The sequence below is a fragment of the Giraffa tippelskirchi genome, chromosome 14, assembly GCF_054371585.1.
Source record: "Giraffa tippelskirchi isolate mGirTip1 chromosome 14, T2T-mGirTip1v1.2.pri, whole genome shotgun sequence".
NCBI classification, from domain to species: domain Eukaryota; kingdom Metazoa; phylum Chordata; class Mammalia; order Artiodactyla; family Giraffidae; genus Giraffa; species Giraffa tippelskirchi.
Genome location: NC_137288.1, coordinates 38,057,352 through 38,071,685, shown reverse-complemented (window position 1 = coordinate 38,071,685; position 14,334 = coordinate 38,057,352). Strand labels below are relative to the sequence as shown.

At 41.2% G+C, this 14,334-nt stretch overlaps 1 protein-coding gene across 2 annotated transcripts in view; it reads left to right on the top strand.

Moving 5' to 3' along the window:
• RNF125 (ring finger protein 125) overlaps positions 1 to 2,196 on the top strand; it is a 109,157-nt gene extending 106,961 nt beyond the window's left edge. For both annotated transcript variants that reach the window (XM_081562634.1, XM_081562632.1), the window contains one exon: positions 1,710 to 2,196. In XM_081562634.1, coding sequence (XP_081418760.1) covers positions 1,710 to 1,766 — 57 coding nt within the window. In that variant the 3' untranslated portion in view covers positions 1,767 to 2,196. The remainder of the gene's footprint in view (positions 1 to 1,709) is intronic.
• The last annotated feature ends 12,138 nt before the right edge of the window (positions 2,197 to 14,334 follow it).

The window sequence follows — 14,334 nt, the reverse complement described above, 5'->3', positions numbered from 1 at the left end:
ATTCCCTGGTGGTCCAGTGCTTAGGATTCTGTGCTTCCACAAGGGACCCTTGTTCAATTCCTGTTTGGGAAACTAAAATCCCATAAGCCACATGGCATAGCCAAAAAAAAAAAATTCAGAATATACTGGTGTAATTTACAATACACTCTCCCTTCTACCCTCCATCTAGTCTTTAGTTCTTCAAGTAACTGTATGTTTAGTGCTTGCCACCACTCCTTCTTTGATGGTTCCAGTTTTCATATTTGGCTCTTTAACAACAGGTCCAATGGCACCCCACTCCAGTACTCTTGCCTGGAAAATCCCATGGACGGAGGAGCCTGGTAGGCTACAGTCCATGGGGTTGCTAAGAGTCGGACACGACTGAGCGACTTCACTTTCACTTTTCCCTTTCACGCACTGGAGAAAGAAATGGCAACCCACTCCAGTATTCTTGCCTGGAGAATCCCAGGGACGGCGGAGCCGTCTATGGGGTCGCACAGAGTCAGACACGACTGAAGCAACTTAGCAGCCGGATATGGAATATTTCCATCTTGAAAGCAAGCAAAGAAGTTATAAAGACTAGTGATTTCAACTCCTGAGGATAAAACATTATTTGATTATAGTTAGTTTCTTAATTGTAATTGTTTATAAACTTCTTTGTTCCTTATGCATAAATGTAGTCATAGTCACGTTCCCCTAAATTTTCTGTAGTAAATTTTCCATTACTTCTTCAAAACCTTGTTTACCGTTCGGCCATCCACAACAAGGTGATGAGAAAAGCATGAACCTGGATGAAATCTAGAGGCCTTATTTCCTTCCTTTTACTCTTTTTCTTTTAACTTATTTGGCTGCACTGGGTCTTAGCTGCAGCACATAGACTGTCTAGTTGCAGCGTTTGAACTCTTAGTTGCAGAATGTGGGATCTAGTTCCCTGACGAAGGATCAAACCTGGGCCCTCTACATTGAGGGCACAGAGTGTTAGCCACCTCCAGGGAAGTCACTTCCTCTTGTTTTAAATTCGGGCTTCAAGCTTGCTTTTCACAGCTGCTAACAACTGACAACCGATATGAAGTTTCACGACCTCTCTTCCTGCGGTTTGGATGGGTCATCCAATAAAGTGAAACCTATTAGGCAACAAAGACAAAAGGAGAGGGACTTCCCAGAGATAATCATTAGATTGAAAAATCTCATCCCCCCAAAATAAAAGAATATATTTCTGAGTATTAGTACTTACTATCCAGAAAATAAATTTTGGTTAATTCTGAGCAATACAAAGGTATCCTTAAATCTGTAAAACATGAAAAAACTTCCAAACTTAGAAACTTTGAGTAAAGCTTTAAGTCACCTGCCACTGTTAAACCTCAGTACAACAATTCTGCATCCTGTCTCTCGGTTCCGCTTATGATAATTTTACCCCCTTATTCAGCCGCTGGATCACGTCTGACTGCCACCCCATGGAGTGCAGCTCTCCAGGCTTCCCTGTCCTTCACTATCTTCCAAAGTTTGCCCCCTACAGGACAAATGAGGTGCTGGCCGCCGGAATTATTTTGTCTTTTGCATTATTTTGAGTTCTAAAATAGTGAAGTGCAACTCTTATTCATTGTTTCACTGTGCCTTTAACCTTTTATAAAAAAAAAGAGTTTATAATTCATTGTTTTAAAAAATGAAAACCAGTATTTGAAGCTTTTGATTAATAACAAAAATCTTGTTCCTTTTTTTTTTTTTAATAGCATCTCAAGATGCGAATGTTTCAAGGCCTTTTGAGGGAAAAACTGATTCACATATGATTATTAAAAGGCTAAAGTCTTCAAATCCTACAAAAAGCTATGGAGATTTTCCTTTAACGTGTTTTTTCTCCCAAGTTTCTAAAATGTATGTTGAGAAAGTGGATTGCAAGTCTATGATGAAGATACTTCTAAGTCTGATCTCTTAAAAGGTCTTAGCTCAAATGATATTGCTTTATTACTTTTACTGGGTGCTAAATGTCTTGTGTTTTCAAGTGAGCTTAACAAGAGTTATTAAATGTGTTTAACATATAATTAGTACCTTCGATTAGCATTGAAGTTACTTTTAAAGGTCACTAAGAGATTCATCCTTTTATTCAACTGCAAAAAATCTGTATAATGATCAGAATTTAAAACGTACAATTCTTTTTCTTCTGTAAATATGTATTATTGTGAGAAATAAAGAATGGCAGGACCATTGCTTTCATTAAAATATCTACAGTGTGTGTTTTCTTTTTTTGGCTATGCTGGGACTTCACTGCTTCAAGGACTTTTCTCTGGTTACTGGGAGCCAAGCTACTCTATGGGCTTCTCTGATAGCTCAGTTGGTAAAGAATCTCCCTGCAGTGCAGGAGACCTGGGTTGGGAATATTCTCTGGAGAAGGAAATGGCAGCCCACTCCAGTATTCTTGTCTGGAAAATCTCATGGACAAAAGAACCTGGCGGGCTACAGTCCGTAGGTCTATCTGGTTGCAGTGCACAGGCTTCTTCTCATTGTGTTGGCTTCTCTTAGAGCACAAGCTTAATAGTTGCACACGAGTTTTGTTGCTCCACTGCTTGTGGGATCTTCCTTGATCAGGGATTGAACCTATGTCTCCTGCATGGGCAAGCAGATTCTTTACCACTGAGCCACCAGGAAAGCCCACTACTGTGTCTGTTCTTAAATATGGATCTTGATAATGTTTTACATTTAATACGCTTTTCATGCTTTTAAACCTGGTATTTTTAAATTGTCATCATTCAGCAATATCTATCAGAAATACACCTTCGTTTAGGCCAGTAGTTCTTGGTCAGAGGCAATTGTGCCTCTCGGAACATTTGACAACGTCTAAAGGCATTTGGTGTTATTATAACAGGGATGTGCTATTGCCCAGGATGTGGGTCAAGACCACGGATGCTACTCAACATTCCACGATACACGGGACAATCCCTCACAACAAGAATTTCCCTGCCCAAAATGTCAGTAGTAGTGAGGCTGAGAAATCCTGGTCTAAGTCAAGGTAATGCTAAGCACCATGGGAATTATTACTGGTTCTGCTTCCAAGGGGCTCCACTAAAATTTAAAAAGCCAGATGAAGATGAATGTTGTGTATCTTCCTCCCTGCTAAATACATACTAAGCTTTGGGTGACCGTAGCTCCAGTTCAGAATATGCTAAAATATAGGAAAGTTTTTTGGATTCACAAGAGGCACAGGCCAGAGCACAGGTCTTAAGGGCATGACCTCTGATTGACTGTGTTCTGAGTGACATCCTTAAAGATATCGGGAACCCAGAATGGTTTGGTAAGACTTAACCTTTATCACTTAGGTTATAGTTATTGAAGTAAATAAGGTAAAATATAACAGAAGTGTTACCACGAAAATATTGGTTTTCTCTGTACACTGAAGCTGAATAAAAAATATGGAGACAGTTTAGAGGAAATAGAATGACTACAATCCTCAGCCAGCCTGAGGGGAAAACAGCAGGCTAGTGCTCAAGTCCCTCCCCCACTCCCCCATCTCCAACCCCCGGCTAGGGGAACCGAGAGACTTTATATAACCTAAGTCTCATAGTCTTAGAGTAAATTATAAGGCTCAGCCTAATAAAGGTCTTGCATTCTTCTTGCTTTGTTTCAAAACAGTCATAGCTAGCATCAGGTATTCTGGTAATTGGGCCTGGCTGTCCGGTAGCCCAGTCATTGGGTCCATTTGTCCTGGTTTATAGTACTATGGCCTTTTTTCTGAAATGGAAAAAGAAAGAAAACTACAAAGGCTGGTCTGTGGTAAAGGTAAGCACCAGGTACAGGATGTAATTAGCATAGAGTTAATAATAGGCACAGAATGTAGCTCATGCAGAGTTAGGGAGCATAGGTGCAGGATGTAATTTACATAGTAGCAGGTTAATTTTGAGAAAAGCAAACTTAGTTACAGACTACAGATTAGGAACTGTTACAGTAAAAACTAGGAGTGACCAGGTCTGCTCACTGTTCTCTTTATCTTTTTTGTTCTCAGAAAAGAAAAGAAAACTCATTCCTCTTTTTTCCCTTTTCACTGTGACAAAGGGACACACCTATGCCTGAGATCCTAAACCTAAGAAATACTTAAGTTTTTACCTTATGTTTAGAAAATCATCTGATATTTTAATCCTGCAGGCTTCAGAGAAGGCCATGCATGTGTCTTGATTGGGGCTAATTATTGTCCCAAAGCAGCCATTTAAAAGGTAAAATGGGGAATTCTCTGACGGTTCTGTTTCCACTGCAGAGGACACAGATTTGATCCCTGGTTAGGGAACTAAGATCCTGCTTGATGCAGTCAAAAAGAAAGGCACAATGAAGTTGAAATAGAGATTGGTCAAGATAGATTAGGGCATGCTTCCATCCTTGGATTACAAAGAACCCCTAATCTGTGTTCACCCAAGCTCTACTGACCTTGCAGCTGAATCTTGGCAGTTCTTGACCTTGGCAAGAACTGAATCTTGGCAGTTCTCCAGCCTCAGAATTCCAGCTTGCTTTGATCTCACGGTACTTGTAAATCACCACGTGCCTCCCCAGACACCCCTCACCACAAGGGACGGGAGACTGTATCACACAGGTCATTTCCACTCATCTCATTTGCTGCAGCAAGTCATGGCCACCCCCTTGGACAGCAAGGAGATCAAACCAGTCAATCCTAAAGGAAATCAACTCTGAAAATTCATTGGAAAGACTGATGCTGAAGCTCCAATACTTAGGCCACTTGATGAGTCAACTCATCATGAGTCAAAAGACCCTGATGCTGGGCAAGACTGAAGGCAAAAGGAGAAGGGGGCAGCAAAGGCTGAGATGGTTAGACAACATCATCAACTCAACAGACATGAATCTGAGCAAATTCTGGGAGACCACAGTGAAGGACATAAGAGGCTGGTGCGCTGCAGTCCACAGAGTTGCAAAGAGGCAGATAGGACTTAGCAACTGAACAACAACAACAACAATTTCAAGACATTGGAAAAGGGTGATTTCAAGTAGAAAAGAACTGGATTTTGGGATATAATATTAATGCCAACCACGGAGGCACTAGCCAAGAAAAGTTGATAGAGAAGCTGAGGTCTACAGGGCAAAGATTTTAAAAATATCTGTGAAAAAGAGGGATGGAAAGTCAAAATGAGACTGGCCTTTTAGAAACATGAAGTGATATTCATTTTTGCCATGGCAGTGTTTTTCATTAACTTTCCTCAAAATTTGTAATCAGGTTACCAAATGAAAAGCCTGTTCATTTTCTCAAACATAAGACAATAATTTCCTTTTTTTGAATCATTTTTCTTGTTCATTGAAAGAAACATCAAGTATATTCTCAGTCCTTTACCACTATTTTCTCAGTATACTTCTAATGTATATTCATCAGAACCACCTGGGTTACTTGGTATAATAGCATTTTTCTTGGCCCTCCCCAGATGTACAGAATTAGAAAGTCTGAAATTCTGATGGATTCATCAGCAAGTCATCAAAATGTATTCAAACCTATCAATTTCTCACCATCTCTATGATTATTACATTTTTAGTCTAAACTATCATATCTTTCCTGGATCCCTATAGTAAATATCTAAAGCCTCTCTCTACTTACATTGTTGGACCATTATCCAAAGAACAGACAGAGAAATCTTCAAAAACATAAATCTAATCATGCCCCTTTCTCTCCCCACAGCTTAAAATGCTCCAAGGGCTTCTCACTGTTACTTGAATAAAATCTAAATGGCTTTCCATTCCCTTGTGATCTGGCCCCTGCCTATTTCTCCAATTTCATCTATACTCACTTCCTTAATCCTTACATTTCAGCTACACTGGTCTTCAGGTTAATTAAGCAAACCAGGATTAGAGGTTCCTGTACCTCGGTACTTCCTATTCCTTCTGTTTGAAAAGCCCTTTCCAGGATTTGACATGGCTGCCTTCTAGTCATTAAACTCCCAGCTCAACTGTCATCTTCTCATAAAGGATTTCCCTCATAATTCTAGCCAAAGTCATTTCCCTCTTTGTCTATTATCCTATTATAGTGTTGTAGCCATGCGTTCCGGGAAACAACCTCACTAAGAAGGACAATGCAGATAGTGGAGTGCAGTTTACTACACCAGCGGGCCCAAGGCAGAGTCTCCTCTTAGCCAAGGACCCCGACCAGTTTTTGTGAAAACCTTATATACCCTAAGTGTATAAGTTTCCCTGAAACTAGTCTGAACAAAGGAAAAAGAAAGATACAATCAAAGTTAACCTGTGATTCATATGCCTTAAGCCTAGGTAGTTAACAGTAGACAGTTATCAACAGGCCTATGGTCATACCCCAATAAGCATAATAGAATGTATGATTCTATTTGGTTACACAGATAATTAGGGTATTCTTTTAGGCAATGGAGAGCCCTGGGGCTCTTCCTTCCAGGGGCCTGGTTTTCCAGTTGGTATGTCGTTTCCATAGATACTGGGCATATAGCTCAAAGTCCACAGTCCGGCCCAAGATGGAGTCCTGCTTTCAAGATAGAGCCTGTTCTGTTTCCTCCCTCAATAGTTTCTTCTTAACTGCTATTAGAATTTGAAATTGGTGTATATGTTTATTTTCATTTCTTTTTTTTAGTGTGTCCCTTCTCCAGAATATAAATTATTTGAGTGCAGGTACACACCACTAACTTACCAACATCTTAATGTGCATCTTAAGACAACATCCAAAACAGTGGCACATGGTGATTACGTACTTGGTAGATATTTCTGCTGTCTATACTATCATAGTTATTGATAATATGCTTCTGCTGCTGCTGCTAAGTCGCTTCAGTCATGTCCAACTCTGTGTGACCCCATAGACGGCAGCCCACCAGGCTCCCCCGTTGCTGGGATTCTCCAGGCAAGAACACTGGAGTGGGTTGCCATTGCCTTCTCCAATGCAGGAAAGTGAAAAGTGAAAGTGAAGTCGCTCAGTTGTGTCTGACTTTTAGCGACCCCAGGGACTGCAGCCTACCAGGCTCCTCCATCCATGGGCTTTTCCAGGCAAGAGTACTGGAGTGGGGTGCCATTGCCTTCTCCATATTGATAATATAAATACATGTAAAAACATAATGTTTTTATCACATAAAGTTAATAAGAGTGATAAAAACATTAAAACCCTGTAATCTGGCTAAGTCTTTATGAAACTAAGCAGAAGTGTAAGTTAGTTTGTTAGTAAGAATACCTCAGTAGATAAGTGCCTTTGTCAACTTAGCTGACTATAAGAAAATACCATAGGCTAATAAAAAAAAAGAATGAAAGAATGCCATTTGCAACAACATGGATGGACCAAGAGATTATCATACTAAATGAAGTAAATCAGAGAAAAGGAAAAATGGTATCACTTACATGTGATATCACTTATACCATATGATTATCACTTATGTGAAATCTAAAACATGATACAAAGGAACTTATTTAGAAAGCAGAAACAGACTCAGAAATGTAGAAAACACACTTAAATATGCCAAAGGAGAGATTGGGTGGGGGAAGGATAAATTTGGAGTTTGGGATCAACAGATACAAACGATTATATATAAAATAGAAAAACAACAAGGTCCTACTGTATAGCACAGGGAACTACATTCAATATCTTATAATAGACCATAATGGAAAAGAATATGTGTGTGTGTGTGTGTGTGTGTGTGTGTGTGTGTGTCTGTGTGTGCGCGCACGCGCGCTAAGTCACTTCAATTGTGTCTGACTCTTTGAGACCCCATGGACTGTAGCCCATCAGGCTTCTCTGTCCATGGAATTCTCCAGGCAAGTATATCAGAGTGGGTTGCCATTTCCTTCTCCAAGGGATCTTCCCGACCCAGGGATTGAACCCAGGCCTCCTGCATTACAGACAGATTCCTTACCATCTGAGCCACCAGGGAAGCCACAAACCATATAGGCTGGGTGGCTTAAATAACAGACATCTATTTCTTACAGTTCTGGAGGCTAGGAAGTCCAAACATAGGTGTCAGCAGATTCGGTTCTGGGTGAGGGCCGTCTTTCTGGCTTGTTGATGGCCCCTTCTTGCTGTATCCTCACATGGCAGAGACAATGAGCTCTGGTCTCTTCCTCTCCTCATAAGAGTACTAATCTGCTCATGACCTCATCTAAACCTCATTACCTGCAAAGATTCACCTTCAAGTACCATCACATACAGGGTTAGGACTGCAACATGAATTTTGGGGGTGCAGACTAAAAAAATAGTCACAACCTAGAAGTTGAGTGTTGTTTTATTTGGTGGAAATTTTTAGGACTTCAAGCCCCAGAGATAGCACCTCAAATGACCCTGAGAGAACTGTTGGCAGTGGGGAGTCAGGTTACATAGAAGTTTGCAACAAGGGGCAGGTGGTCTAAATATCAAAAGGTTACAGTTAATTGAGGAAAACCAGATATTTCAAGGAGAAGGCAATGGCACCCCACTCCAGTACTCTTGCCTGGAAAATCCCATGGACGGAGGAGCCTGGTAGGCTGCAGACCACGGGGTCGCTAAGAGTTGGAAATGACTGAGTGACTTTACTTTCCCTTTTGACTTTCATGCATCGGAGAAGGAAATGGCAACCCACTCCAGTGTTCTTGCCTGGAGAATCCCAGGGATGGGGGAGCCTGGTGGGCAGCCGTCTATGGGGTTGCAGAGTCGGACACGACTGAAGTGATTTAGCAGTAGCAGCAGATATTTCAAGTTAAGGAATTTAGCACTTTTCTGTGTATAGAAAGATTCAAAAGTCTGGTCTTACTGAAATCATTCCTTTTATATGCATCTCAGCTATCTGGGGCCAGTGCTAACCGTGGGGAGTGGTTGATGGCTGCCAGATAGCAGACACTATTTTTCCTGGATGCCCTTAGGCTCAGAAATTCACATTTGGAATCGCTGATGGCTGTGACATCCTTGTTTATCTATATGGCAGGAAACACTCCATTTCACAGGGGCCACAAACATTAAGCCCATAACAGTAAGTACGCAATAATGTAAATATGGACGGGGAGGCCTGGTGTGCTGTGGTCCATGGAGTCACGAAGAGCCGGACACGACTGAGTGACTGAACTGAACTGAACTAAGAATCAAGAGAAATAACTAATAAAGCCCACATATAAAACATGTGCAAATATAGTAATTAAAAACATTCATTTGAACTCTATAATGATGTTTTATTTTTCTGTCTTAACGCAATGACTGATATAATGTAAGCTTTCAGTAAATATTTTGTGAATCAGTCTATTTTGATTGAAATCAATCAAAATTTCTCAACTGATGGTGCCCCATGCAGAGAAGATTGTGGAGGAACTGGCAAATTGTGCTGGTGTTAGTGGTATAATGTACACATTCCAGAGCAACCTGGTAGTGACACTTTACCTCCACTTACAATAAATTTCATAATTTCTCTGAGAAGACTTCTTTGAGCCATCCAAGTAGAGTCAACCACACCACCCTTTATATCACTAGACCACACTATCTCTAGACCACACCTCCAATTGCTACAGCTACCATGTTGTATTCCTTTGTTTATATTTCAGATACTCATGAGATTTGGAGTTCCTTACGGGCGAGGGTTACATTCACAGGGCCTTACTATAAGCTCAGTAGTCGTTGTTCAGTTGCTCAGTCATGTCCGACTCTTTGCAACCCCATGGACTGCAGCACACCAGGCTTCCTTGTCCTTCACCATCTCCCAGAGCTTGCTCAAACTCATGTCCATTGAGTCAGTAACGCCATCCAACCACCTCGTTCTCTGTCGTTCCCTTCTCCTGCCTTCAATCTTTCCCAGCATCAGGGTCTTTTCTAATGTGTCGGTTCTTTGAATCAGTATCCAAAGTATTGGAGCCTCAACATCAGTCCTTCAGCTCAAAACGTGTGTTAATTTGCTAGGGCTGTCACAGCATAACACCATATACTGTGTGACTTAAGCAGAAATTTATTTTCTCACAATTCTGGGGACAGAAATTCCATCATCGAAGATCTTTAGAGTTTAGTTTCTGGTGAGGGCTCTCTTCATGGCTTACGGACAGCCACATTCCCACTTTATTCTCGAATGGCATAGAGAGGGAGCAAGTGATCGAGCATTCTGGTGTCTCTTCTTATAAGGGTACTAATCCCATCACGAGGGTACCTCATCTTACCCTCATTACCTCCCAAAGACCCTGTCTCCAAACCATTACATTGGAGCTTAGGGGTTTCAACATAGGCATTTGAGGGAGCACAAAATCAGACCACAATATCTTGTTTGTTGAGTGGAAAAATGAGTGGCTGACAAATGATCAGAATACTCTTGTTAGCTCCTCAGTATATATATTTTTCTCTAATAAAGTCTTTGTGGCAGGGGGAGGGGGCAAAATTATAATAAAAAGAGCAACTTTATGCTGAATTTACTCATTACTGTTTCCCCAGAACTTAGTACAGTGCGATGCATCTATAGGCACTCGATAAATATCTGATGAGGGGCTTCCCTGGTGGCTCAGATGGTAAAGAACCTGCCTGCAATGCAGGAGACCCAGGTTCAGTCCATGAGTTGGGAAGATCCCCTGAAGAAAGGAATGGCTATCCACTCCAGTATTCTTGCCTGAAGAATTCCATGGACAGAGTAGCCTGGTGGGCTGCAGTCGATGGCGTTGTGTAGAGTCAGACATGACAGAGAAACTAACACTTTTCAAATATCTGATGATAAATTAGTGAACAAATTACAGTTTGAGAAGCATAAGAAGATGTTCTTAATGAATAAGATCTTCAGGCCAGATGCAGCTCTTCTCTTTAGAGATACATTTGTCAAGTGGGCCAAACTACTACACCGCTTTTCTTCTAGAGAGAGTTCTAAAGCAGCCATTCAGTCCAGAAATATAGTTCCTAAACGACAAGTAGTATTATGTCACCTTCATTCATATCTTGCTAATTCTGAAGGACAGCTGTACATTATATATTACAGTTGCTGAGTTTAACTTGCTCCAGAGTATACAGTGTACTAATTTGCTGTACAGCTAACCTAGGCAACTAAACAAAACCCAGGTAATCAGATAAAATAAAGGAAATATTAGATCTAATATCTACTATATTTTTATATGCCTCTAAGTGTATTACACCTTGTCCCCTTGACACATGCTTAATAATGCATGCAAGAAGATCAAAGTCTTATTGTGAAACCTTACTATCTTTGACAGTATTTCAAGAGTGTGTTTTCCAGAAAATTCAGTCTTGAGATGTTTTGGTTTTAAAATTACCTTAGTGGAGACTTCCCTAATGGTCCAGTGGCTAAGGCTCCTCACTCCCAACATGGGGCCAGGTTCAATCCCTGGTCAGGGAAGTAGTTCCCACATACCACAACTAAGAGTTTGCATGCCTCAGTGAAGATCAAAGATCCCGCGCGCCACAACTAAGACCCAACACAGCTGTATAAATATATAAATATTAAAACAAAAGCAAAAACTACTTTAGGGGAATTCTCTGGTAGTCCAGTAGTTAGGACTCCTCCCTTCCCCTGCAGGGAGCATGAGTTTGAACCCTGATTGGGGAACTAAGATCCTGCAAGCTGCACAATGCAGCCAAAAATTTCTAATAAAGATTTTTTTATTATTATTTTATTTATAGAGTAGTCAAACCCTTAGAAACAGAAAATAGGATGGTGGTTGTCAGTGGGCAGAGGGAAGGGGAAAATAGGAGTTGTTGTTCAATGGATATAGAATTTCAGTTTTGCAAGATGAAAAAGTTCTGGAGACCTACTGCATAACAAGGTACATAGAGTTAACATTACTGCACCACACAGTTAAAAATGGTTAAAATGGAAAATTTTATGTTACATTTTTTTTTACACAGTAAACAAACAAACAAAATTGGTATGTGGTATGTGGTTTACCCACATACCAATTTATATACCAAATATATAGTTTTATGATACCCAGTTTGGGAAATTATAATCATTGCTGAAATTTAGGAAAGAACTGTCATGTCACCGGCGAAGCCCTTGAGGATCCAAAATAAAAGGTTTAAATATAGAGACTGAACAATGCTCCTCCCTGTTACTATTTTTTCCACCCACAGATCTCTCTCCAGACTTAAGGTGAAACTTAGGGTACACAGCTTTGTTTGCTTGTTTTTTCCCCAATTTGCATCGGCTGTATGTTCTCTTAGATATTTGCTGATTTGAGTCGCCAGTCTAAGTTAACATCACTTATTTATAAGATTTTTGATGGGATGCTTGGGAAGAGAAGGCAGTTCTTGTTTTCATTATGGGTACTGTTGAAACTGGTCTGAGCTTCCCAGGTGGCTCAGTGGTAAAGAATCTGCCTACCAGTGCAGGAGAGGCAGGTTGGATTCCTGGATTCCTGGGTCAGGAAGATCCCATAGAGAAGGAAATAGCAACCCACTTCAGTATTCTGACCTGGAAAATCCCATGGACAGAGGAGCCTGGTGGGCTCCATGGGGTAGCAAAGAGTCGGACATGACTGAGCACACACATACGCTGTTGAAACTGAGCTAGATCCTATGGCCCTCCCAGGTACAATAGTCTTTCTATGTCCCCTCATTTCTTATTTGTAAGAAAAAGGCTTCAGCTTCTTTGACTTTCTTTGAGTCCCAAAGGGCAGGCTCAAACAGTCACCTGTCAAGAAAATGAGGGAGTACAGGAATAAAGGAAAGGCGTAGCGATGGGGAAGGGTGTACAGAGCAACCTGATACACTTCTCAGCAACTAAGACCCACCCTCCTTGTCCCAATTCAGTGTGGAGGATGGTAACTTCAGGTTGGATACAAGCAGGTGGACCCCAGACTGATTGTTTACTCAGTGAGTTGTGTCCAACCCTTTTGCGATCCCAGGGACTGTAGCCCATCAGAGTCCTCTGTCCGTGGAATTTCCCAAGCAAGAATACTGAAGTGGGTTGCCATTTCCTCCTCCAGAGGATCTTCCCCACCCAGGGGTTGAACCCGCATCTCCTGCCTTGCAGATTCTTTATCACTGAGCCACCAGGGAAGCCTCCAGAATGATTAGAGCCAGCCAAATAAATAAATAAAATTTTTAAAAAAGAAGAAGAAAGGAATCATTTGCTGGACTGAAGTGAAGAAGTCAAGTTCCCTGATTCACTTTCCTTTCTCTGTATTAGACTAAAATATTGACTGAGAAAGTGTGAGATCTTGGCCACTGGGGAGGGATTAATGGCAGATTTGGGGTAGCTGACTCCCTGGGCTGCACCACAGGGCCCCACGCTGGCTCCCCTCCTGACAAACAGGATGGGAGGAGGGGCATGGCAAAGTACACTGGACTGGAATTCAGTGTGGGGTCAGGGTGATGTTCTAGAACAGCAGTCCCCAACCTTTGGCATCAGGAACCAGTTTCATAAAAGAATTTTTTCATGGTAGGGGGTGGAGATGGTTCAGGCAGTAATGGGAGCAATGGAGAGCGATGGGGAATGGCAGATGAAGCTTCAATTGTTTGCCCACTGCTCATCTCCTGCTCTGCATCCCAGTTTCTAACAGGCTGAGGAGCCCAGTTCTAGAAGATAGAGAACAGTTTTCTGTCAGCCCAGTCTGTTTCTTCATTCACTCTGAGACAAAGTTTGTCAAACAGTGCCCCGTATGTGTTATCCTCAGAGCTGCTGCTAACAAATAGGAAATCTGTGAGGCCAGCCCAGACATGTCTCTAATTTAGCAGCCTGTGACCTGACACATTTTTTTGATGTTTACTTTCAGGAAGTTCCCTGAAAATGAAACTGATAAACAGAAGACTAAAGTTTTATCAGAACTGTAGCACCAGCAGAAACCTAATCTGTATAACGGGCCTGTGGTTCATTAAAATCAATGGGGCAGAGTTTATGAAAATTCATCAAAGATGGTCAAAGTAGATGCATTTTATTGTATTTAAATAATACCTCAATAAAGTTGATTTTTAAAAATAAATAAATAAAATCAACCAGGCAGAATATCCTAATTCCTAGGATCTCAAGAAGGGTGTTATATATTTTTTTAACTTAAAAATTATTTATTTCGCTGCACAAAGTGTTAGTTGCAGCATGCAGGATCCATGCTCCCCAACCAGGGATTGAACCCAGGCCCCCTGCATTGGGAGCTTAGAGTCCAGGCCATTGAACTACCAGGGAATTCCCTTAACTATTTTGTATTGGAGTATAGTCAATTAACAATGTTGTGACAGTTTCAGATGGACAGCAAAGGGACTCAGCTATACATAGACATGTATCCATTCTTCCCCAAACTTCCCTCCCATCCAGGATGTCAGATAACATTGAGCAGAGTTCCCTGTGCTATCCAGTAGTTCCTTGTTGATTATCCATTTTAAATAGAGCAATGTGCACATGTCGATCCCAAACTCCCTAACCATCCCTTCCCCTCATCAAGAAGAGTCTCATTTTTACATCCAATGCTTTTAACAAAATGTAATTGCAA